Source organism: Cynocephalus volans, chromosome 4 (assembly GCF_027409185.1).
Source record: "Cynocephalus volans isolate mCynVol1 chromosome 4, mCynVol1.pri, whole genome shotgun sequence".
Classification (NCBI taxonomy): domain Eukaryota; kingdom Metazoa; phylum Chordata; class Mammalia; order Dermoptera; family Cynocephalidae; genus Cynocephalus; species Cynocephalus volans.
Window position 1 is genome coordinate 107,158,728 of NC_084463.1, and position 26,159 is coordinate 107,184,886.

Sequence of the window (26,159 nt, forward strand, 5' to 3'; positions counted from 1 at the left end):
GTTCTATTGGCTAGAAAGAAGAGGAGTCATTATATAAAGCATTAGTCATGGAGCTTTCTTGTTTTTCTACCAACTGACAAAATATAAAAAGGTCTTATTCTGGTGTTTGACCTATATTAGGGGATCAATAAATGTTAACTACTTTTATTTTGAAATTTTTTTGAAAATCTCTGCTGTAAACACAATATCTCTGCTGTGGAATGTGGGACTCAACAAGGTAGATGCTCATTGAAGGAAAGGAGGAACTAAAGGAGGTCACCACTATCACGCCAAGGAAGAATCTCATTCTCCTAAAGATTACAACATTTCTTACAATTAATGAAAATTTGGAGGGAGAAGACATTATTGGAGACCAAGAAGAACGAAACCAGAGAAGTTATAAGAGATGAATATTCATATAGGGTTCCAGGGAATTTTTCAGTGTGACACATTAGAATACAGAAAGAAATAGTGAGAAACATAGACCTCGGGAATGTATCCCATGGAAACAGGTATGTCTATGAGTTTGGGATCATATAATCTTCAAGAAATCCTCTGTCACACCTAATTTCATGTTTAGTTGGCAGAAAGAACTTGTGGCTTAGGAGGCTTGAGAATTATAGCTGGGCTATGCAGGACATGGAATTCATTTGGTGCCTTCATCTCGTTCTAGGTGATAGAGGTAAAATTGCTGAGATGATTTATGGTTAAGATTGGCCTAGGAACCAAAGGAAGCAGGCAAGCAGAGCAGGAAAAACATGAGGAAAAGAGACATCCTTGTCTCTTGAATGGGATGAACAAAGTCTGAGGACAGGAGGATCATACAGGACTGGGAATGGAAGCATAAGAAAGAGAGAAGCTCCCAAGATAGGGGAGTTTTCTCCAATCTTCAGGGGACCATGAAGTTTCAAAGTGGAATGGCAGGCCACTCACTGTAGGGAGTGTGAACACAGGATTTTATACTATTATATGTCAAGTTATGATGAACATATGGAAGCCTACATTGGGGAAGAAAGGAATGATCAAGACAGAGAGTCTGATTTGTGGCTGTGCCTTTTTCCTTTACACTGTAACTTGAGACTACATGCACAGTGCAGCCAGGTACCCTGAGCTTGTAGGTTAATTTTCAGGAGTAGCATCCCATCTCCTGGTGCTTCTGTCACGAGTTAATAACAAATATTGGCCATGGAAATTGTTCTAATATGTAGAATGACTTTCACCATTCAGGTAAAAGGAAATGCTGTGTATCTTTTCTGCTAATGTTTGGAAAGTCCTGTTTTTTTGGTTGTTGTCTTGTTTTGTTTTCCATCTCCAAAAAGGGAGACTCTTTCCTGTAGGAGACATTGAGGTTGCCACCAATAGAACCCTCTAAAGCCTCTGGCCACCAAATGGGTTAGGAAGTCTAGCTCAATAGAAGCTTTTGAAGGAAAAAGCAGCTGCATCTTGCATCCTATTTTGGGGGGATCCTTCCTATGCAAGGTGCAGCTGCTCTTTCCTTGAAAGCTTCTATTGAGCTAGAACTCGCAGACCTGGCAGTTTAAGGGGATGACCTAGAGTATGTAGGCAGGACAGACTCTTCTGTGATAATTGTTTCCACTGGATAACCTGGTTTATATTTGGGCAAACATCGGGCACTGGGAACTTGGGAATCAGTGTGGGTCCTGTTACACTCTCAGACTCTCCTTACCCTGCACTCTGCATGAGTGAGCTTTGCTGAGCGCTATGTATAAGTCAAATGGATAGAAGACATTCCACAAGATGACCTTTCCTGTGGGGGAGCTGGCAGCCCTTTGATATGTCCTCAAGAAAAAATATGATCCATAAGTGATTTGGGAGCACCAGTTTATACCCTAAAGAACACCACTTTTGATCACCAAGCAAAATGAGGCAAGTAAGATTTTATACTGACTAGAGAAGGAGCAACGTGGAAATCAATTCATGTATTTAATCCTTGCCAAAGACCAAGCACTTGTTAGTTTTGGAGACTACTGAAATGATCTCCGCTGAGGATTAATTCAAAGGTGTAGGTAGTTCCACAACACACTTTAGTATTTTGCCCAGAAGTTACTTACCTTTATAGTTAAGGAATATATCAGGAACTCCTTCTCTTGGCCAGAGTGTCTGGGAGAAAATCCTTTTCAGTCACATAAGAAGTCAACTCTGTCAGTACCAGGAAGGATCTAGTAATGAGTCACAGGATTACATCTTTGTTTTAAACCATGTTTTCTCTTTTCACTGACTTACTGCCTAAGAAAAATACATATAAAATAGTGTGTACATCTGAGAACTGTGTATCAAGCACTTGTTCTGATAGTTTCCAAAGGTTAAAGCCATTCTTTGTAGCCTTGTATGCCCCAGATCAGGTGCTGGGGTTGTGTAAATGAAGAAGAAGAAAGGACACAAGTGATAGGAAGATGGAAGAGGAGGCGCAAGAATGTCTCTTGGTTGTGGTCAACTTTACTGTTGCCCACAAAGAACTTATGTCCTAGAGGTAGATTATTTGCTCATACTTTCGGATGTTGTAAAAATTTAGAGTGATTTAGACAATGGTTTTTCTTCTTCACCTGTCATACATCTTTGGTCTACTGTGGAGACAGATTCAGAGCAGGCCGGGATTTATTCAAGGAAGGGCAAAAATGGCAGCAAACTAATGGAGCCATTAAGGATTGTAATGTCCTCGCTTCCATGTATGATTTAAGTATATTTGTGTATCAGACAGTTAGTCTTGACTTTAAGCCAATTTAGTGTCAAAAATATGAGTTAATATTTCAAAGCAATTGTTTTCAATCTTTATTTTGCATAATAATCACCTGGGGACATTTTTAAAAAGTGAATATCCAGCCACATTCACAGAGATTCTGACAGAGGATGCTAAACACTGTTCAGAAACTATCATTTTTATAAACAAACTCTCCAAATTTCGTTTAACCAATACTGCCAAGGGGTCAATCACATTTTGAAAAACACACTATTCTAAGGAGACATTTCAGTGGAGGGAATGTGGGTGTAAAAAATGAATTTGCCATTCTGGATAGTCTGGACATGAAAACAACTCATTTGAGACTTTATGCATCCTAGTTTGCAGCTAAAGTATTCTTGCTGGCTGAATCTTTACATAAGCACACCTGAAGTTTCAACAACTACACTAGAAAGTTCAACTGAGACATGTTTCATAATTTAGCTTGTTAAAAATTATGGAAGGCAATTGTTTTGTACTGAGCTTCTGCACTGGGTCCCAACAGACAAGACCAAACTAAAATGGTGTCATTCATACTAAAAGTTCCATGTCACCAAACTGCTACCAAGTTGTGATCTCACCTTCTGAGAAATCAGGAGAGAGACATGAGAGCCAAATTCTCAAACAGGCCAGTTGTCAGAATGATGATAAAGTTCCTTTTGCTTTAATCCTTACAAAGAAAAGTAACATGAAGTAGCCAGATGTTAACCAATCGGTTATTTTTCTATTGTGTTTCCCTGTCCCCACCTTATTAGGAAAGTAACTTTGAAGTGACCAATATGCTTTTTGTTGTTTGTTTCTGTTTTCTTGAGCCTTTTTCTGTCTATAAAACCATCCTCCTCTGATCAGCTCATTGGAACACTTATTCTATTTTATGGAATGAAGTGTTGTCCGATTTTAGAATCACAAACGAAGCTAAGGTCTTTAGGTCTTAAGGTCTTTAAGTTAAATCTGTTCTAATTTTGTCTTTTGACAAGCCTTGAAGGATAAACAAATGAAAAGAGTGAGATAAAAAGAGACATAAAGCATAGATCCAGAAGTTCTGCTAACTCCCACTGACTCTAATATGATTTTGAGGAGAGATCAGAAAGATTGTGGGAAAAAAATGAACATAGAAACAATAGAAGAACATTTACCACAGCCATAGTATGATCTAATTCTTCATATTGTATACACACATAAGTATACATAAAAAGTTGAACACAATAATTAATAATAATAATAATTACTATTACTCAATTTAGATATAGCCTGGCAAAATTTTCATACTCTTAGAATAAAGAGTTTAATAAATATTTATTAGACACGAACAAACCATGTTATTTATAGATAAGCTAAAAACAGACTGATATTGAGTTCTTAGCAGTATTACTGGATACTACATGATATTGTAGCACTATTTTTAATATTGGTAAAGAATATGATTTGGAACCTAAAGTGACATATTAACCATATTAGTAAGGGAACAAATAAAACAAGCAGTGTAAATAATTTTTGTTGTTGTATAATGTACAAATTAAGAACAGTCTTTAATTAAAATTCCAGCTGGTTCATTATAGGAGATGATGTATGTGTGAGGATTGTGTGTGTGTGTGGTCATGGTGGTAGTGGTGAGAGTGAATATATGCAAAGTTGATCAAAAATTATTTCTGAAGATTTAAAACATGATGTAGCAAACTCAACGCAGTGTAAAATTGTCTAGAAGCTAATACAATTTGCATCAGTTCAAGAAGGCAGGACCATGCCCAGGGTCCTAGGCAGGAGGTGAAGTCAGCCGTTACCACATGGCAGAAGGCAGGAGCACATCCAGAGTCCTAGGCAAGAGCTAAGGGCAGTCCCCCCTGCCCAGCAGAAGGCAGGAGCATGTTCAGGATCCTAGGCAGGAGTTGAGAGAAGTGCCTGTGACTGGCAGAAGGGAGGAGCATGCCTAGAGTCCTAGGCAGGAGCTAAGGAGAGCACCCCACCCAGAAAAAGTCAGCACAGCCTTGTAACACCAAGGTCAAGGTTTCAGATCCACATACAATCCAGCCACATACACGTACACATACACACACACACAAAAACACAAACGTAAAAGAAAAGAATCTAAATCTTACCATCAAAAAAATCCATCAAACATCAAAGACAAACAATGAAAGGGGAAGGAAGGAAGAAGAGATATTTAAAACATCTAAACAAAAAGTGATAAAAAGCCAGGATTAAGACAATACTTTTTTATAACAACTGTAAATGTAAATGGATTAAACTCCCATTCAAAAGACACAGACTGACTGACTGGATTAAAAAACTAGACCCACCTATATGCTGTCTTCAAGAGACTCACCTCTACTGTAAAGATGCACACAGACCAATAGTGAAGGGATGGAAAAAGATATACCACACAAATGCAAACAAAAAATAAGCAGGAGTAGCTATTCTCATAATGGATAAAATAGACTTTAAACGAGAAACCATAAAAAGAGACAAAGAAGGCCACTATAAAATGATAAAGGGACATACCCAGGAAGAACACATAACAATCCTAAATATATATACACCCAACACTGAAGCACCCAGATATATAAAACCAACACTATTTGGCTTAAAGAAAGAGATAGAGTCCAATATGGTGATAGTACAGGACCCAAACACCCCTCTCTCACACTGGACAGATCATCTAGGCGACAAATCAACAGAAAACAAAGGATTTAAACTACACTTTAGACCAATTGGACCTAGCAGATATCTACAGAACATTTCATCCAACAGATAAAGAATATAAATTCTTCTCATCAGCACAGGGAACATTCTCCTGGATGGACCACATGTTAGGTCACAAATCAAGTCTCAACAAATTTTTTAAAATTGAAATCATTTCAAATATCTTTTCAGACCACACAAATAAAACTGGAAATCAATAAGAAGCCAAACTCTGGAAACTATATGAATACATGGAAATTAAACAACATGCTCTTGAATGACCTAAGGCTTCAAAAAGATATTAAACAGTAAATCAAAAAATTTCTTGAATCTAATGAAAATAAAGACACATCATACCACATCCTGTGGGATACTGCAAAAGCAGTACTAAGAGAGAAGTTTATTGCAATAAGTGTTTACATTAAAGAATAGAAAGATTTCAAATAAACAACCTAACATTGTGCCTCAAAGACTAGAATAATAATAATGCAATTTGCCAAAATTAATAGACAGAAAGAAATAATTAAGATCAGAGCAGAAAAATGATATAGATACCCAAAAATGATACTAAAGATCAAGGAAACAAAAAAGTTGTTTTTGGTTCTGGTCAAGATGGCAGAATAGACAGTTCCCAGTGTCACTCTCTCCCTCAAATCAACCAAATTTTCAACTATAAAAATGTAACAGCAACCAAGCTGGAGCCTCTTGGAGCTCAGGGGAAGAGGAGGACAGATCTGTGGAGTTCATGAAGGTGGGAGAAACTACAATGAGAGAAAGAAAAAGCTGCTCTGAGCATTTTGGGCCACAGCTGCTCTAAGGCTCGAGCTGATGAGCACATGAAGCAGGAGCCAGCAGAAGCTGCAGCTGTGCCCTTCAGATGGAGTTATTTGGAGGGAGCATGAGAGAAGAGGGCCTTGGCAGCCCCCAGGACAGCAAGACCACTAATAGGGTTCCCATGGACCCACGCAGGAGTGAGAAGCTAGAACAACCGAAAAAAGGGAGCCATTCAGAGGCCAGTGAGTCATCACAAGGGACTAGCACAGGGCCCATCCCATGGGAAGCATTTGGAACATGGGCGGTGGGTGAGATGGGAACACCAGGAGAACACTGGGACACAGCAAGGACAGCCAACCTGCCCCCGAATCAGCACAGAACCACTCAGGAGACTAGTCAGGAATGCAGAATTGCATGGGGTGCAGTTTGATGAAAAAACTCAGGCACAGATCAGGGATTCTATAGAACACAGATCCACCAGGTCTCTGGAGAGCTGGAAGTACCTACAAGATCAACCATTAAACCTTGAGCTGCACCAAAAGCCTTCCCTATGGAAACAGCAGCAAAGTAGCAATTTAAATAACCACACAGCTCAAGTACGAGTTCCCACAGGAAGTTCCCCCATGTTAGAAGCAAAAGACAAAAAATTAGTTCTGGCCCAGGCACACCACCAGCACCTTGGGGCCTGCCTGTGAACTGGAGGCTTGGATCCAGGGACCAGACCCCACTCCCACTTCCAGGCAAACCAGCACCAGTGCCTCAGGGCCAGCCTGGGGACCCAAGGCACAGAGAAGGGTACTTGACCCCCTTCCCACAACCAGGCACACCAAGCCAGTGCCTCAGGTCCCACCCAGTGACCTGAGGCATGGAGACAGGGACTGGACCCTCCTCCCACAACTAGGCACACCATGCCAGCACTTCAGGGCCCATCCAGGTACCCAGGCCATGGAGAAGAGGACCGGACCTCTCTCCCACAACCAGGCACAACATGCCAGCACCTCAGAGCCCACCCAGGGATCTAGGGCATGGAGAAGGGTTCTGGACCCCTCTCCCACAACCAGGCACACTAAGTGAGCTCCTTGGGTCTTGCCTGGTGACCCGAGGCATGGAGAAGGGGACCAGCCACCCCTCCCACAACCAGGCACATGGCGCCAGTGCCTTGGGGCCTGCCCAGGGACCAGAGGCATGGAGAAAGGGACCAAACACACCCCACAACCAGGCATACCACCAATGCCAAGGGGCATACCAAAAACAGCACCTCCATGTGAGTGGCCCACCACAGCCACCACAATAAACATGGCTGCTGCAAAAGTGGCTAGACGCCACAACCACTATGCAGATGGTCTGCCAACCACTGGAATGCATTCACACAAGAAGAGTCACCAGCAGAGACAAAGAAAAGAAGAGGATGTCTCCTTCCATAAAACCTATTTCAGAGTGACAGAAGAAGCATCTGCTCTATGATAATATTGGGGGACCTGATCACATCTCTCAGCATTGGACAGATCACCTAGGCAACAAATCAACATAGTAATCATTATGCCTTCAGAATGAGAGAAGAAATCTAGGGCAATTAGAAGGGGGAGGGGGAGGGAATGGGAGAAGGGGTGAGATTGGACAAGGGACATAAAGAATAATTATGATTTATAACAATATATATGCTAGTAATATTGATTTAATCAACATATCTTAATGTTCAACCCCAAATATATGTATAATCGATTTTGATTCAATAAATAAAATAATTTTTTAAGTTGTTTTTTCGAGAAGATAAACAAAATAAACAAACCATTAGCTAGGCTAAATAAAAAATGAAGAGAGAAGACCCAAATAACAAAAATCAGAAATGAAAAAGGTGCCATTACAGCCTATATAAAGAATCATTAGAGACTATTATAAACAGTTATATGTCAACAAATTTGAAAACCTGCAGAGAATGGATAAATTTCTGGACAAATACAAACTACCAAGACTGAACTGAGAAGAAACAGAAAACCTGAACAGACTAATAACAAGCAAAGAGATAAAAGCAGTAATCAGCCATCTCCCAACCAAGAAAAACTCAGTTCTGGATGGCTTTACTGCTGAATTCCAAACATCTAAAGAAGCATTAATATCAACTCTCTTCAAACTATTTCAAAATATTGAAACAGAGGCCATTCTCCCTAATTAATTCTATGAGGCCAGCATCACCCTGATACCAAAATCAGACAAAGACACAACAACAGCAAAAAAACTACAGGTCAATATCTGTGATGAACAGAGACACAAAAATCCTCAACAGGATATTAGCAAACAGAATACAACAGCACATCAAAAAGATTACACACTATGATCAAGTAGGATCCATCACATGGATGCAAGGATTGTTCAACATAGATGAATCAATAAATGTGATACACCACATCAACAAAAGCAAGTACAAAAACCATATGATTAACTCAACAGATACAGAAAAAGCATCTGACAAAATTCAACATCCCTTCATGATAAAGACTCAGCAAATCAGGTATAGATGGAAAGTATCTCAACACACTAAAAGTCATATATATCAAACCCACAGCCAACATCAACCCGAATGGGGAAAGCTTTCAGAATAGGAAGAAGACAAGATGCCCACTCTCACCACCCCTATTTAACATAGTATTGGAAGTACTAACCAGAGCAACCAAGAAAAGAAAGAAATAAAGGATATCCAGATGGGAAAATACAAAGTCAAACTGTCTCTGTTGCAGATGGCATGATCCTATGTATAGAAAAAACCTAAAGACTGTACAAAAAATTCTTTAAGCTGATAAATGACTTCAGTAATGTTCCAGAATACAAAATTAACATGCAAAAATCAGTAGCATTTTTAAACTCTGATAACTAACTAGCAGAAAAAGGAATCAAGAAGGCAAGCCTATTTGCGATAGTCACCAAAAAAAAAAAAAAAAAAAAAAACCTAAAAATAACTTGAACCAAGGAGGTGAAAGATCTCTACAATGAGAACTATAAATCACTGCTGAAAGAAATTAAAGAGGACACTAAAAGATGGAAAGACATACCATGTTTTTGGATTGGAAAAATTAACATGAAAATGTCCATAGTACCCAAAGCAATCTACAGATTCAATGCAATCCCCATCAAAATACCAATGGCATTCTTCACATAAATAGAAAAAGCAATCCTAACATTCATATGGAACAATAAAAGACCCTGAATAGACAAAGCAATCCTGAGCAAAACAAGTAAAGCTGGAGGCATTATACTACCTGATTTCAAATTACACTACAAAGCTATAGTAACCAAAACAGCATGGTACTGGCATAAAAACAGACACTCGGACCAATGGAATAGAATACCCAGAAATCAACCCACAAACTTACAGCCAACTGATCTTTGATAAAGGTACCAAGAACACACATTGGAAAAAAGACTGCCTCTTCAATAAATGGTGCTGGGAAAACTGGACATGCATCTGTAGAAGAATAAAACTAGACCCATACTTCACACCATATACCCAAATCAACTCAAAATGGATTAAAAGCTTAAATATAAGACGTGATGCTATAAAACCCCTAAAGGAAAACATAGGGGAAACACTCCAGGAAGTAGGACTTGCAAAGACTTTATAAATATGACCCAAAAGAACAGGCAACAAAAGAAAAAATAAACAAATACGATTATATCTAACTAAATAGCTTCTGCACAGCAAAAGAAACAATTAACAGCAAAAAGACAACCTACAAAATGGGAGAAAATATTCAAACTGTGCATTCAAAACAGGATTAATATCTAGAATATACAAGAAATTCAAACAACTTAACAGTAAAAAAACTGGTAACCCAATTAAAAAATGGGCAGGAGCTGAATAGGCTTTCTCTAAGGAAGATTTGTAAATGGCCAACAGACCAACAGACCATTTTCATTATTAAGCATGAAAAAATGCTCAATATAACTAAGCATCAGTGAAACGTAAATCAAAACCACATTGGGATATCATCTCATGCCAGTTAGCTGGCCATCATGAAAAAGACAGAGAATAACAAATGCTGGTGATGATATCAAGAAAGGGGAATCCTACAGTGTTGGTGGGACTGTGAATTAGTGCAGCCATTATGGAAAACAATATGAAGTTTCCTTAAACAACTACAGATAGAACTGCCATAGGATCCAGCAATCTCACTGCTTGGTGTATATCTAAAGGAATGGAAATTATTCTGTTGAAGGCATAACTGAACTCCTGTGTTTACCACAGCTCTATTTACAATATCTGAGTTGGAACCAAGGTAAATGTCCATCGAAGGATGGCTGGATAAGGAAAATGTGGTATACATACACAACGGAATACTATTCTGCCATAATAAGGAATGAAATACTGCCATTCACAGCAATATGGATGAACTTAGAGAAAATTAAGTGAAATAAGCCAGGCACAGAAAGAGAAATACCTCATGTCCTCACCCATAAGTGGAAACGGAACAAAATAAACAAACAAATACAAAAGAAAGATACAACAATCACAATAATTTGTTGAACTTTCAAAAGGAGAGAATGGACCTGAGGCCACAAGAGGTGGGAAAGGGGGAGAGGTAGGGGAAGTTAGGGAGAAATTGGAAAAGGGCCACAAAAATGATTACACTGAGTAATGATAAATACAGTAATAAAAAATTTTTTTAAAGAAAATATATTTTTGAATATATCAGGTAACAATAGGCAGTAGTTATGACACACACACAAAAGGGTGATTACATCCTAACTAATGAAATAATAAAATTAAATAAATCTCAATCAGTACCACAAGGTAGGAAAGAAAAAAAAAATCCAAACACATAAAATAAAATGGCAAAAGTAGGCCCAGATTTTTATCCCTAGGTATATGCCAATATGTGCACATATATATTCAGACACTTCTACGAGAATGTTTGTGGCAGCACCATTTATAAAAATCACAAATTGGAAATAATCCAATTGTCTATCCACATCCATATGGGAAAATAAATTGTGGCATATTTACACAATCAAATATTATACAAAAATGAAAACAAATATTATACCCACACAAAACAATATCGATTAATCTCATTATGTTGTGAGAAAGAAGTCAAACACAGAAGAATTTATACTCTATGCTTCCATAGAAAGAAAGATAAACAGCCAGCAAAAATCACACAATTTTCCACCTTCCCAGTGTCTCAGGCTCCAAAGAGAGTTATCTTTCACTGCTCTCTTTCCTTCTCTCCCCACAATCACACATCACATCTTCATAATTTTACATCTAATTTATACACACTTATTAATCTCCTCTTAAGTGCCAGGCACTTTGCTAGACAATGGGATTGGAGAAAAAAGAAAAAGGTCTGAGAGGGTTCCTCGAACCTACAATCCAGCAGCAAAGAGAGGAAGCTAGGGGTGCAGGAATAATCTACATCAAACAAAGCATTTGTTGGGGCTCCTCTTACCTTTGGTGACCTCATTTTCTACTTCTGGCATCTGGTCACCTTTCTCACTTTCAAACTTTTTCACCTTCAGATTTAAGACTATAATTTCCTTCCTTGTGTTCTTCCTTCTGGTCCCTAAGGAAGAAGTGTCCCTAACCTCTTTGCAGTGCTATGGCTCTGTCCTCTAAATCTTGTTCCTACTCGTCTTCCCTAGGGTCCTGTTTTCTGTATCTTGAGGCGATATTTTAAGTGTCTTACTTTTCTGTTTGCTTCACTTTGGACAAAAAACATGCTCAAGTCATCCCATCCTATTTAAACACAGATTGGATACTGTCTACTCTATGAGTTTTTACCTTCTTTATATTTTCTTTATTGCTAGATTTCTTGAAAATGTATTTGAAATCAGCATATCTGGCTCAATAAGTGTTGGTTGATGAAATAAATTGATGCATGTATCCCCCTCCACTTCTCATTATTTAGATTCACTTTTGCCCTCATCTTTTTAAGAAAAACTCTCTATAAGCCTGATACTCACATTTTAATTACCAAGTCAGGATGTCTCTCTTAGGGACTTTTATTTTTCCAACTATCTTTTCATTCTTGTACCCATCATGATGATGTGCCTTTAAACAAATCTGATCACCAAAAAACATGGATTAAAGATTTAGCAAGATAGGCTAAAAATCCCAGAATTTACTCTACACATATGTATTGAGGGCGTTCAGTGTGCTGGGAAGTGTTCTAGGTGCTGAGGATTACTAGATCCCTGGACTTAGAATATTTACAGTCTAATAGGGAAAGCAGACCATGAACCTGTACATACATGAATAAGCAAAATAATTTCAGAAAGAAATAAGCAGGTAATGGAGTGGAAAGTAACTTGAAGCTACTTTAGTTTGTGATTTAGAGGTTATTCTCTATCCTCTTTGAAGAGTTGGGATTCTGTGGCTGATCATGGGATGCTTTAGTCTCTTCTTGCCCTGTCTGGTTTCTATCAAGTTTTAGTTTGCTCCTTAGTCTCTGCCTCCTGTTCTAGATATTATTATTTCTTTGGATTTGGAGCTTCTCTTTGGATTTGTTGGATTAACTGAGTAGAATGGTTTATTCCATTGAAACCCATTCTGAATTCCCAGCTCTAGCCATTTGGCCACATTTTCTTCTAGGAAAATTTTTGATGGAAGAATCTGTTCAGTTTTGATGGGGAGATGGTGAAGTAAGCACATTTTATGTCTTGAGACCGTGTTCTAGTCCTTCCCAGAAGAACTGTACTCCCTGTTGGATATCTGTTATGTACTGGGCATTAGTCTGCCCTATTTATTTGACTACTCTGTATGAGTAATAGCTCTTTAATCCACAGTATTTTCTTTCTCTATGGGCCATCTTTTACATTGCATCCTGAAAATTACATTTAAATCATTTACTTCCTTATTTACAAAATTTTAAATTCTGCATTTGTTTATGATACAATCAAAACTACTTGGCCCTGGCATTCAAGACCCCTCATAATCTGGCAACAATCAACCTCTCTAATTCCTTTCACAACCACTCTTTTCCCTTTTCCTACTATCTAGCTCACTCTTTTCCCTTAGAACCCACACTGCCATTTTTCCTCTACCTCAAGGTGGTTTTTGATCTTGCATATTACATTACATGAGCCCTTTCTCCCTTCTCTGCCTGGGGCTCTGTACTTCTGACCCAATTCAAGTTTCTCTTCGTTCATGAAGGGGCACATTGATCTTCCAGGTCAGGTTAATAGCTCTAAATTCTGTGCTTGCAATAGCAGTTGCTACTCACATGAGTCATATTAACAATGTTAAACTTTAACTGAGCCCTTTGCTCCCAGAAAATGGTTATGCTTAAAGAAATCCATCCACCCTTTTGTATGCATTACTATAGAGAACCGCCCTTCCCTGTATGACCGAGATAAGACTGGCTTCTCCTTTTGCCAGACACAGAACTTTTAAATTCCTGTATATTTGCCTCATAAAAGAGTAGATAAACTGTTTATCCCCACTGATCAATAAGAACAAAGTGCTTGTTAACTTGACCAAACATTAATTAAGCTTCTCTTCTTTCTCCAGGCTCCCAAACTTTGACCTACCCTCCTCCTGACCCAGCATACAACCCTTCCTTAATGACCACACTGCTAAGAATCTGCTGACCTCAGGAAAAACATACTTTGATTATCCCACTCTCCCTCACTACCCTTTCCCTTTCTGCCTGGCCTTTGAGATCGCTTGTAGCTCTTGTAGTTGGACTGTTCACCCCTAGCGGCAATAGTCTCCTTCCCCTTGTTGCAGTACTCCTTTTGGATAAAGTCTCTCTTTACCTAAGTCAGAATTTGGTGTTTTTATTTTTGTTTTTTTCAAAGTAAGCAGAAATCACTCAGCTTCGTTCCCTCCCTCTTATTCTTCTGAAGGGAGTGAACAGCGATCATTGATGGCAAATAGCAGTTGCAGCGAAGCAACACCAAGAGGCAGCTGTCAGGAGAGAACCTGTGCCTGCTTCTCCTGGTTTTCTTCCTCCTGGTTTTCGGTGCTCTACATGTTCAGAGAAACTTTTCTAGTGATGAACTGTAGAAATGATCCCTGAAAGTACAGTCTTCGAATTTGATTTTATTTCCTAATGTAAATTACCAAATTGTTTCCTATCTGTTTAGATTATGTACTGCTTCTTCTCCCAGATTTGTAGCTATTTGGGGGAACAACGATACTGCCAAATTTATAGTTGTGTCCCTTCCGTGTCTTAGTCTCCCTGTGTCTCTGACTGTTCTCTATGACTATTTCTATCAATTTCTGGTTCTATTTAAGTCTCTGGGTCTGTATTGTGTCTCTCTCTCTACCCCACTTCCAGCCTTCTTCTTCACCCACCTGTCTCCTTGAGGCCAAGTTCCTGTCTTCAGGTTGCTCCAGAAGGACCTGCATGGAAAGTAGGGTCCTTTCCTGAGGGCTGCAGGCTGCTGCCTCACAGCTCCAGACCTGGCTTCAGCTCCTTCTGTGAGAGAGAGGACTAAGTTTACTGCCAGGTGAAAAATTGCTTTCATCTTTGCTTTTGCTTTTTTTTTCTAATCAGCTGCTTTAAGGGAAGCCAGTTTATATTTTATATTGATTCCTAAGTTTCAAAATTACTGAAATAGAAGGCTGATGTTGGTGTGTGTATACCAATGGTGGGGGTGGGGTGAGCACACTATAATGATCGTGGCAGAAACCAGGTAGTGGGGATATGGGGGAAGAGACCTGGGCACATTAGAGTTTTCTCCTCAGGAGAAGTGCTTTAATTGCCTTATTGTTCTTTTTCTCAAGTTAACTGAGAACAGAGAGAAGCATGTGCCCTGTGCCAATGAAACTTGTTAGGTTTTATTTCCTGTAAAAGACCTTTATCCTAGAATTAGTTTGTATTTCTTGTACAAGATTTTTATGCTAGGATTAACTCTGTTTTTCTACAATAGTTAATTTGAAAATTAACAAAGCTTCTCAATCATATTAGTGAACTTGGATGATTCAACACTTAAAGTGAGCGAGGCTCATAAAGGTGTATAAAAATCTACAAAAGCATGTTGTGTGTGTTTATGGCAAGAAAGAGAATTTTACATTCCGTATTGTTTATATTGGAGCTTTTTAGTAATGTTATTTCTGACAGTTCTCCCTCCAATCTAAATCCCATGCAAAGTGTTTTGTTTTGTTGGTTATTATCTTTCTCCTAGTATAATTCATTATAATATTGCTTGTAGATACCTCCTGCCCTTTTGTTCTTCTCTTTATTGTCTAACACACATGTATTCTTTCAGGTGAACTTCATACTCATTTTGTCTAGTTCCTCCAGAAAACCTCTCCACAAGGTCCCATATTTTCCCATCCCACTTCCAGGGCACCTGCAAAGCTCCACCTGCATGGACCTATAAATATACTGAGCTCTTCTTTGCTGTGCTTCCATGGCACTTATTCTACATTTTTATAATGCTCCTATCACATTGTGCTGCTGCATTGCAGCTGTTTGCTCGTCTCTCTGATGTCTCCCATCCGCCAAACCTCAAACATCCCACCTCCTAGTGCTTGTCCCTGTTGTGGGGGATTCTGTCTTATAAATCTTTATATCTCTAGTTCCAGATAAAGTGCAAGAAATGGATGATCAAGAAAAGTGTGGTAATTGAATAAGGAAACTCATGCATGTTTCTGAGCTGGTTTCCTAAGGGATATGTGGAGATATTAACAGCTATTTTAGTGAGTTGACATGATATCAGGGGCTGACATAGTGTCTCATCAATAAGACATCCTTTTCTACTTTTTTCCCTTAGAGGAGAAGCATAAGCATTTTCTAATGAGCAAGAGTTTTTCTTTTTTTTTTTATTTCCAGTAAAAAAAAAATCATTTAAAACATTAGAAATTAAATTGAGTTATATAAAATCCCTTTCCTCATCCCTTCCAAGGAAGGTGGATTCTGAAGATGCTGAGGGTGACCACTGGTAGGTTTGAGAGGTGGAAAAGAGATAAATGTTGGAGCAACCAAAGAAGGTGCAGGTGCCAGACACCTAAATAAAGAGAGAGAAGCCTAGATAGCAAGACCCTGAGTCTGGCTTGTGTGGGGTGTTGGATGAGTGGGTTTGGGGGTGGGAATGGAGAGGTAGCAGGAGAGGAGGCTGCCTCAGGGAGAGGAAGCACAGGAGGAGAGAAGGGGCCAAAGATAATGAGCAAGAGTATTAATGCAAGTCAGCCGAGCCCGTGGCGCACTTGGTAGAGTGCTGCGCTGGGAGCGCGGTGACGCTCCCGCCGCGGGTTCGGATCCTATATAGGACTGACCAGTGCACTCACTGGCTGAGTGCCGGTCACGAAAAAACGACAAAAAAAAAAAAAAAAAAGAGTATTAATGCAAGTCAGAGATAAGTTTGAGCCCAGGACCTAATAGTTACTAGCTGTATCTACGTCTTGGGTGTGAGGAGGACAACAAAAGTAATGAGAAGTAGCTGAGTGGTGGAATGAATTTGTTTGTGGCAGTAGTGCTATTGACCTCAGTAACAGTCATAAGATGACGTAGTCTAACCTTGCCCAGTGTTTGGCCTGAAGTAGACATTCAAATATGAATTCTTTCCTCTTCAGCACATAGTTGGCTCGAAGATCATGTCTGTCGGAATAAGACGTGATAGGCAGGATCTATCCAGCTGCTATATTCTCTTAAATGTTTAATTTGAACCTTTGAGAATTTCCATTTGAGTGCCACCATCTTATAGCTCTTGGGGGAATTTCTTTTGCATTCTTGTGCTGGGCCTTGTGTTAGTGCCTATGTCTTCTCTATTGTTATGCTGTGAGTCCATAGATGACAGAGTCTGTTTCTGATCCACCAGAGACTTCTTCACAGTGTGAGCACATTGCCTGTACATGGTAGGCTCCCAGCAAAAGTCATATAAACCCATGAAGAGGGTAAAGCACTCTCCTGGCTTTGAAACCAGATCCACAGACTAGTTTATTCCACCACACAGCTGCCTCCTTTTACTCGGGTCCACTCTCAATTCTGAATACAGACTTTCAGTTTCATTTCTCAGTCTCATCTCAATTCCTGGAAATGTTTATTTTTAACTTGAATGTTTAAGTGATTAAGAATGTGCTTTGTAAGCTGCGTTTGGCTTCCTGTTTTGTTTTTTTCCCTGCCAGTTTCCTAACTTAAGTTCCATTTGAAAATTTCTAGCATAACCTTAATAAACTGAAGGAAAAGGAATTCACCCAGACCTCCCCAAAGATACTTAGAGAGAGTCCAGTGATGCAGGGGCCATCCAAGGCTGGGATGAGGATGAGCTAAAGGAGGCACCTAGGTACCTAGTGCTCCTAGCTAAAGGAGCACTCACTCACCCGAGTGAGTGTTTGCTTATATTTCACATTCTAGGTGTCTCACTTGCCTCATTATATTTCCAGCCCTAGCTCCCAACTTTCACTAAAAGCCCTGTGGAAGGGGGCAATCCGTCTCTAATCCATTGATAGAGTGAAGGGTAGCTGAGATCACTGGTTCTCTCCTGCCTGGGATTTCCCCTTGATCTTTTCCTTCAAGCTGGCTCAAAGTTTGGCCAACAGGGACTTCTTTTAAGTGACTCTGTTAGCCTCTTTTGAAATCTAGTGAGAGATACTTGCCAACAAAGAAAAAGAGGGAGAAAAAGAGGAAAAATAAGATAGCTCTGGGAAAGTCACAGAGGCATCAGTTCCTGCCTTCTGTGGGCTTCTCTCCCTACCACTGAGGGTAGTGCCAGCTGCAACTGGTAGGTCTTTGCTTGTCAGAGGAGGGAGGAAGGAAAAGTGTCCCTCTTTCTCCTGTGAACCCTGAGTTTTTCCTGCTTCTGCTGTCTGATCATACCATCACCATGATCACCTCAGAAAACACGAATTTCTGAGCAAATTGTCAGGTGGCATTATCCTTGCAGATGACAGGGATATAAGAATTTGGGCTGATTTGTCCAGTTAAAAGATAGCTATTATCATTCATCCCTTCAAGTCATGTATTTACATGGAAAGTGGACTCAGTCTTTTCTCACTAATTTCTGTGTGATCTTGGGTTACTCTAATCTCTCAATTGTTCACTTTACCACTTTTCTCTGTGCTGATCAAATGAGATCATTCCAGTGCCTGACCTGAAATAGGGGCTCAAAAAATTAAATCCTTCTATTTCTTCTTCCCATTCAAGTCCAGCTTAAAAGATCCTCCCCTATGTACTCCATCTCAATACCATGTGAGGATGTTGAACCTGATTATGCAAAAAAAGATAGAATTCAAGGAAGCTTCTACCACCAATCCAAAAGAATAACATTCTGTACCTTTCTAGACATTATGACATTTCCTTTGAATTATGGTATTAATCATTTTAAAATACAGGATAAATATCCACCAATGGGGATCTAGAAGAGCAAATGTAGGGAATTTATGGTGGGTGGGGATTTCGTATTGCTCTCGTGGTAGAAGATTCTGAAGGACTTTTAATGTGGTGAGGTAGAATACAAAAAGTGCAATCAAGTCAGAAGCCTAGCTCAATAGAGTGGCCATGGTGGAAGTGGTAGGGATGGGCTTGAATGAGGAATTACAAGCAATTTGACAGTGTTTATGGAATTTGCTGGCCCTCAAGGTGATTCAATTGCATTCTGGCACCACTGATAAATATTGAGAGCAATAGAAGAGATTACTAATCACCAAAAAACCCCCTGGGATTTGGGATCAAATTCGAGGAGGAAGCTGATTGAGTATTTTTGTTAGTTTGGTCAAATAAGATTTGGAGTTGATGTAATGAAGGGATACTTTTGAGCCTTCAAATTGTTGAAAATGGACATATTCTTTACATTTCCAATTCAAGCAAATCCTGTTGGTAGTACCATCAAAATGTTATATATTTTTACCTTAAAATATATCCTGATTCAGATCACTTCTAATAGGTACAGCATTAACCACCACCCTCATCCATGCTATCACAGACTACTTCCTGGTTTGCTGCAATAGTCTAATTCATTTTTCTGTTGTCTTTGCAATTCTGCTCCACCCTTCACATAGTAGACAGAGGGATCATTTTAAATTGGAAGTAAGATGTCACTCCTCTGCTAAGAAACATCCAAGAGCTTCCCAACTCACTCTTAGCAAAAGTAACAATCCTTACAATGTCACACAAGGCCCTGTGCTATCTGCTGCCCTATTCTCTCTCTAACTTCTTCTCTGACCACTCTCTCCCTTCCTACAGGCACACTGGTTTCCTTGCAGCTCCTTAAGCACACTCCCACTTTGGGGTCCCTGCTTTTGTTCCCTCTGTTTGAAAAACTCTTTTCATAGCTATCCCCGTGGTTCACTCTCTCACTGTCTTTAGAACTCTGCTGATATATCATCCTACCTGGAAAAGCCTGCCCTGATGACACTATATTAAATAGCAATCCTCTATGCCCAGCACTCATTATCCCCTTTATTTTGCTGTATTTTTTGTCTTGGCAATTACCACCATCTAACATACTATTTATTACCTGGTTTATGTATTTTCTCTCTCCACTAGAACGTAAGTTCCATGAAAATAGGGATTTTTTCTCTTCCTTTTTAAACTCTGGAATACCCAACTTTTGAATAGTAGCTAGAACATAGTAGAGGCCCAGTAAATATTTTTTTAATAGTTAAACATATAGTAGTGTTTTCCTTGTTTTAGCAAATGTGGATCATATTACCTGGTATATTGCTATATTACCAGGTAGTTGCTATATATACCTGTTTGTATCTTACTTTTTTATTGGACATGTTTCCATATCTTTCTATGCAGACATACAAGGAGCAACCTCATTTTTAATGTCTGCATTAAATTTCATGGAATCAATAGACCACTTTTCTTTTTAGGAACATCCAACTACTGGACATTTAACTGGTGTCTTAGTCTATTCAGGATGCTATAGCAAAATACCATGGACTGGGTGTAAACAACAGAAACTTATTTCTCACAGTTCTGGAGGCTGGGAAGTCCAATATCAAGGCACCGGCTGGTCCTGAGTCTGGTAAGGGCTTCCTCGTAGATGTCTTCTCACTTTAACCTCACATGGTGGAAAGGGTGAGGGGTCTCTTCAGAGCCTCATTCATAAGGGCACTAATCCCATTCTTGAGCATTCTGCCGCCTTGAACTAATTACCTCCCAAAGACCCTATCTGCTAATACCATCACCTTGGGAGTGACGATTTCTATATATAAATTTGCAGGTGATGGGGGGAGACATAAACATTCAGACCAGAGCAATCAGTTTCTAAATTTTCTTTTTATGTACAATTTTATGGTGAATACCTTCCCAAAATGATCTTGAATATATTTATACATTTACTTAGGATAAGTTCTGAGAAGTAATTATTAGGTCTGCACCCTTTTAAAAATTTTATCAAATGCCTTTTTTAATCAATTGAGAAAAACAAATGATTTTTATTTTTCAGTCTGAGTGTGGTAAAGTATAGCAATGTACTTGCTTATACTGAAGCTTCTTTACATTCCAATCATTTCCCACTGGATTTTATTTTAACACCTTTATTGAGGTATATTTGATAGTTCAAGCCCTTACTTAAAGATTGTGATATGTATTTCCAGATTGCCCTTCTGTGTACCAATTTATATATCTACCTACAATATATAAAATTTCCATTTCCATATATGGAATTTCCATTTCCAATTACTGTTAACATTGCCATTATTGTTTATTCAAATCTATGTCAACTTTATTTTAATTGTTTCATTTTTACATTTATTTGACTATTAATAACATTTAGAATTTATTTATTTATTCACATTTTAAATTTATTTTATTCTTTTCTTTTTGAAAATGCATCTGATTTTCTGTCCATTTTTCTTTTGATGTGTTTGTCTTTTCATATTGATTTGTATACTTATATAAACTATACATGTTAGGGATCAAAAATTTTTATCTTTAATATATATGCAAATATTTTTCCTTTTCTGCCACATTTTTAATCTTGATTTCTTTTTGCTTTAGAGTTGCTATATAAAAGTTTTAAATTTATGTAAAATCAGATCTATCAATGTTTACCTGAATATTGTCTGACTTTTGCTTTATTAAAAGATTTTTCTCACTGAAAGACTAAAAGTACTCAAAATATTTTTCACGTCAATGGAATATTTTACATTTGGATTTTTATTTTTGTAAAGTATGTGGTAACGATCTATCAAATATTTCTCTGAATAATATGCCTTTTTTTCCCAGCAATATTTGAACACTGATCCTATCTGCACTTATCTGAAATGCTTCCATTATCTTATAGCAAATTTCTGTTTTTGGTCTTTCTAACTGGATCTTTTCATCTTTCTATTTCTGCTCTAGTAACCATACCATTTTAATTGCTGGTGCTCTATACATAAGTGTGACATAGCATAAGGTCTGGGCAATTTTCTCATTATTAATTTTCTATTTGTTATTTCATGTCTATTCTTACAAACTAGTCTTTCAGACAATCTTTATAATTATTTGCTCAAATTCTCCTATGAATTCTGAATATACCTTTTAGAATCTCCTCCAACTAAAGATCTATCTGTAGAGAACTTCTTACAGTCTCTCTCTTTCTCTGATCTCATGTCATCTATTTAATAACTTTACAAACAGCTGCAATGGTTGCTTTTTGGTAACCTTTGTTTGTATGTCTTCCTTTGGTCGCCTCCACTAAGGGTGGAATACTCTCAAGTTCATTTTTATTCTGCTGACAGTTGCTAGAGTTCTTGGACTATAATAGGTGGTCACAAAATAATTGCTGAATAGATTGATGTCTCTGTCCCTCTCTGAACTGAAGTTTCTGCAGCTGTACAGGGGGACAGCAGTGCCCCCAAATGGTTTCATTAAAAGAAACAAATACATTGCCCCTCAGGCTTACAGCCATCTGATATTTGACAAAAACATATATTGGGGAAAAGATGTCCTCTTCAATAAGTGGGTCTGGAAAAACTGGATATCCACATGCAAAAAAATGAAACTACACATGCACCTCTCACCATATTCTAAAATCAACTACAAGTGGATTAAAGACCTAAGTATAAGACCTGAATCTGTAAAATACTAAGGGAAAATATAGGTGGAACACTTCAGGACCCAGGTCTGGGCACAGACTTTATGAACATGAGCCTGAAAGCAAAAACAACAAAAGAAAAAATAAACAAATGGGACTAAATCAAACTAAAAAGCTAATGCACAACAAAGGAAACAATCAACAGAGTGAAACGACAACCTACAGAGTGGGAGAAAATTTCTGCTAACTATGCATCTGATAAGAGGTTAATATCCATAATATACAAGGAACTCAAGCAATTACACAGTAAATAAAACAAACAACCCAATTAAAAAATGGGGCAAGGAGCTGAGTAGACACTTTTCAAAGGAAGACATACAGAAGGCCCACAGGTATATGAAAAAATGCTCAACATTACTAGTCATCAGGGCAATACAAATTAAAACCACATTGAGATATCACCTCACCCCAGTTAGCCTGGCTATCATCAAAAAGGAGAATGACAAATGCTGATGAGGATGTGGAGAGACGGGAACACTCCTACACTGTTGGTGGGACTGTAAATTAGTACAACCACTATGGAAAACAGTATGGAGACTTCTCAGACAACTACAGATAGATCTTCATACAATCCAGCAATCCCACTTCTGGGAATATACCCAAAGGAATGGAAATCATCATGTTGAAGGGATACCTGCATTCCCATTCATTACAGCTCTGTTTACAATAGTCAAGATAGGGAACCAACCTAAATGTCCATCGATGGATGACTGGATAAGGAAACTGTTGTATATATACACCATGGAATACTAATCTGCCATAAAAAAGAATGAAATTCTCCCATTCGCAACAACACCGATGAGCATGGAGAAACTTACACTGAGTGAAATAAGCAAAGCACAGTGGGGTAAATACCACATGTACTCACTTTTAAGTGGGAGGTAAGAGAGAAAGAAGGAAGGAAAGAAAGACCATAGTGGTGCATTGGACTTGCAGAAGGAGAGAATGTAACTTTGGCTAGAAAGTGGAATGGGGGGATGGGGGAGGGGGAGGGAGGATGGGGATAATTGGGTGGGGGACACGTGGTACAAACGCAATTCATGGTAATGGGTATGCTGCCAGTATGAATCTAGCCTTCACATCTTGGGCACGAGGGGCAACATTCAGCTTTGTATCTCATGAATATTCATAACCAATAAAAAATTAGAATTTTAAAAAATTTAAAAAACAAAGTTTCATTTAGTGTCCAAAGATGCACAGATAACAAAGTGGGGGAGAGAGATTCAAACTCAGGCATTCTGCTCCTCTCCCTCCACATTAATACACTAACACATCCCCTCATAAGGAAAAAGATTCACCAAATTTTGAATGACAAAACCCATGTCATGTACATATAAATTCAGTAAAATACATGTATGTATAACAAAAAGATGAAAGGAAAACACTATTGGTAATTTTTGCTTCCTTCTATATCTCTGCATTTCCTCAGATTTTATAGTGAACTTGGTTAATCTTTATAGATTAGCTTTCACCTTTATATTGTGGTTTACCTTTATAGATTAAGCAATTTAAGATTATTTCTGTAAAGAAAAAATAATTTCTGAGTTCTCACAAATCGCTATTCTCCACAATAATGATACTTACATAAGCTAAGGTACTTTGGAGCTTCTGCACTCAATGAATTTAAGTTCCCAACTTTTGTTATAGATCTTCCCACATCGATAAATGAAATGATAAAAATAAAACATATATAGGCCAGCTAGAAAGTTAATTACATACTTTATACACCCTTTTCTGTGATATAGTCATATACATACATATACTCACATCAAGAATGTGATCTCCTTGCATTTGTTTTCATGTTTTAAAACACAGCTGTACATCTGTAATCCCACATTTTTTTAAAAATTCAAACAATATACACAACAAAATTCCCTCACTCATATTTTATCACCACTCCTCGTTTTAAACCTGGGTACTTTCAATTCTATTTTATTCATTTTAGGCATTGCAAAAATGCCCCATTTCACAAAGACTCTGTTAAAGTTTCCAAGTAGAAATGCCAGGCCCCTTTCTTTATCCTCTTCCACTATCACGACATAGGGATTTATCATTATTAGTGCAATCAGTGTGAACTTTTAGGATGTGGAGTACAAATGCAGCTGTACATCTGCTGTTCATCCTCACTAGTTGATCAAACAATTACCAGCTTAATAAACAGGAAGTCCAAAACATCTTCTGAGAATCCTTCTAAGCATCCAGTTCAAAGGGAGCATTCCTCCTCTGATGCTAAGAGGCTACTGGAATTTTGTTAGCCCCAAACTACTACTGTTTCTCACTGCTACAGGATGTTAAAATGGAAAGTTAATCCCCTACCATGTCTACTTGGTAATGTGTCAGGACACTATTCCACCACACAGTGAGTCTGACACCCATTCAAGGCATTTTCTTCTTCTAGTTCCTTTTCCAACATGGGATTCCCAAGGCAGGGTGATATGTACGTGGTGAGTTCCACTTAAGAATGTTATACAACAGCTACACTGTAGAAAATAAAGGGATAGTTTAAAAAATCTTAGAGTACCATATTAAAGAGTGGTTGCATAGAGCATTTTGATTTGGGGAAGGAATAGTGAGAAGCAAGCCATGAGCCCTCCCTAGAGGGCAGAGAGTGTCAGCAGCACCGCTTTCCCAGGACCCTCCTCAAGGCCCCCATGACCTCCTTATTCCTCAGGCTGTAGATGAGGGGGTTCAGGGCTGGAGTGACAATTGTGTAGAAAACAGAGATGATGTTGTCTTGTCTGGGGCTGTGCAGTGAACTGGGCAGGACATACATGAAGGTGGCAGCTCCATAGAACATTCCGACCACAGTCAGGTGGGAAGAGCAGGTGACCAGGGCTTTCTTCCTCCCTTCATTCGAGGGCATGTGGAGCACAGTGTATAAGATTAGTGTGTAGGAGGCAACAATGGCAGAAAGGGGGAGTAAGAGGAAAGTCACACCTGTCGCATATACCATGAGCTCATACCTGGATGTATCAGCACAGGCCAACTTCAGCAAGGGTGGAATCTCACAGAGCAGGTGCCTGATTTCCCAGGACATGCAGAAAGAAAAGTGCATGGTGTACATGGTATGTCCTAGAGCACTCAGGGATGCCAGGATCCAGGATGTGGCCACCATGATCCAGCAGACCCTTGGCCTCATGAGGTCTGTGTAGTTCAAAGGATGACAAATGGCCACATACCTGTCATAGGCCATGAAGGCCAGTAGGAGGTCCTCCGTACCACCCAGTGTCAGTGCCAGGAACATCTGAAGCGCGCAGCCTCTAAAGGAGATGGTGTTTTCTCTGCGCAGAAAATCCACAAGGGCCTTGGGAGTGACAACAGATGTGAACAGGAGGTCCATGAGAGAGAGCTGCCCGAGCAGGTGGTACATGGGCACGTGGAGCCGGACATCCATTATGATGACCAGGAGCATCAGGCCATTGCTGGTCAGGGCCAACATGTACAGGACTGCGACTGTGGCACAGAGCAGTTCAGGGGACTGGCTGTCATTCAGAATCCCCACCAAGATGAACTCAGTCCCCAAGGTGGAGTTCCAGAACTCCATTCTGAGTGGTTCTCTTAGTTGCCTAGTACCAGATGGATTCTCAGTGAAAGCCTTTCCAAGGGAGTTTACCCTAGCTGCAGATTGTCCCAGCTCACTGTGGGGTGGCCAAAAGGAATTCTGTGAGATAATATGTTTCCCTCTTGGTACCTAATTTTGTTTTGTCTAATTTGTGAATTTCTGAGTGTTTTTCTTTTTTTCTTTTTTTTTACAGAACTATGATACAACATCAGCTAAGAATGAAACAGTCATAATATCAGAAATTGCTAATTGTTAAGAAATTCCTTTTTATGAGGTATCCTGGAGAACAATTCCAAGCAAACATCTTTGTCCATAGATGAAGGTATCTCTCTGTTCATGATAAACAAATACACTGGGCATTGGTTTAACATCCAGCTGGTTTTCTGCTTAAAATATACTTGAGATTCCAATTCAGTTTTTAAAGTTTTGCTTGTAAAAATCCCTTTGTTGTCTTCT

At 38.9% G+C, this 26,159-nt stretch overlaps 1 protein-coding gene and 1 non-coding gene across 2 annotated transcripts; both read right to left on the bottom strand.

Annotated features, from left to right (window-relative positions):
* Nucleotides 1-13,972: 13,972 nt before the first annotated feature.
* On the bottom strand, nt 13,973-14,196 carry LOC134377512 (small nucleolar RNA U3). The gene has a single exon (XR_010023537.1). It is a non-coding gene; the product is annotated as a small nucleolar RNA U3 (small nucleolar RNA).
* Nucleotides 14,197-23,179: 8,983 nt separating this feature from the next.
* LOC134376386 (olfactory receptor 2AG2) lies at nt 23,180-25,685 on the bottom strand. The gene is made up of 2 exons (XM_063094963.1): nt 24,766-25,685; nt 23,180-23,210 (listed from the first exon to the last, which is right to left on the bottom strand). Exons 1-2 carry the CDS (start codon nt 25,683-25,685, stop codon nt 23,180-23,182), a joined length of 951 nt encoding a protein of 316 aa, XP_062951033.1.
* Nucleotides 25,686-26,159: the final 474 nt, after the last annotated feature.

Excerpts from the sequence above, each read along its gene's own strand:
- LOC134376386 (XM_063094963.1), bottom strand. The coding sequence starts at position 25,685 with ATGGAGTTCTGGAACTCCACCTTGGGGACTGAGTTCATCTTGGTGGGG. Across the intron at positions 23,211-24,765 it reads TTGAGGAGGGTCCTGGGAAA|ATTCATACTGGCAGCATACC; the intron begins GCGGTGCTGCTG and ends TGTGAAGGCTAG.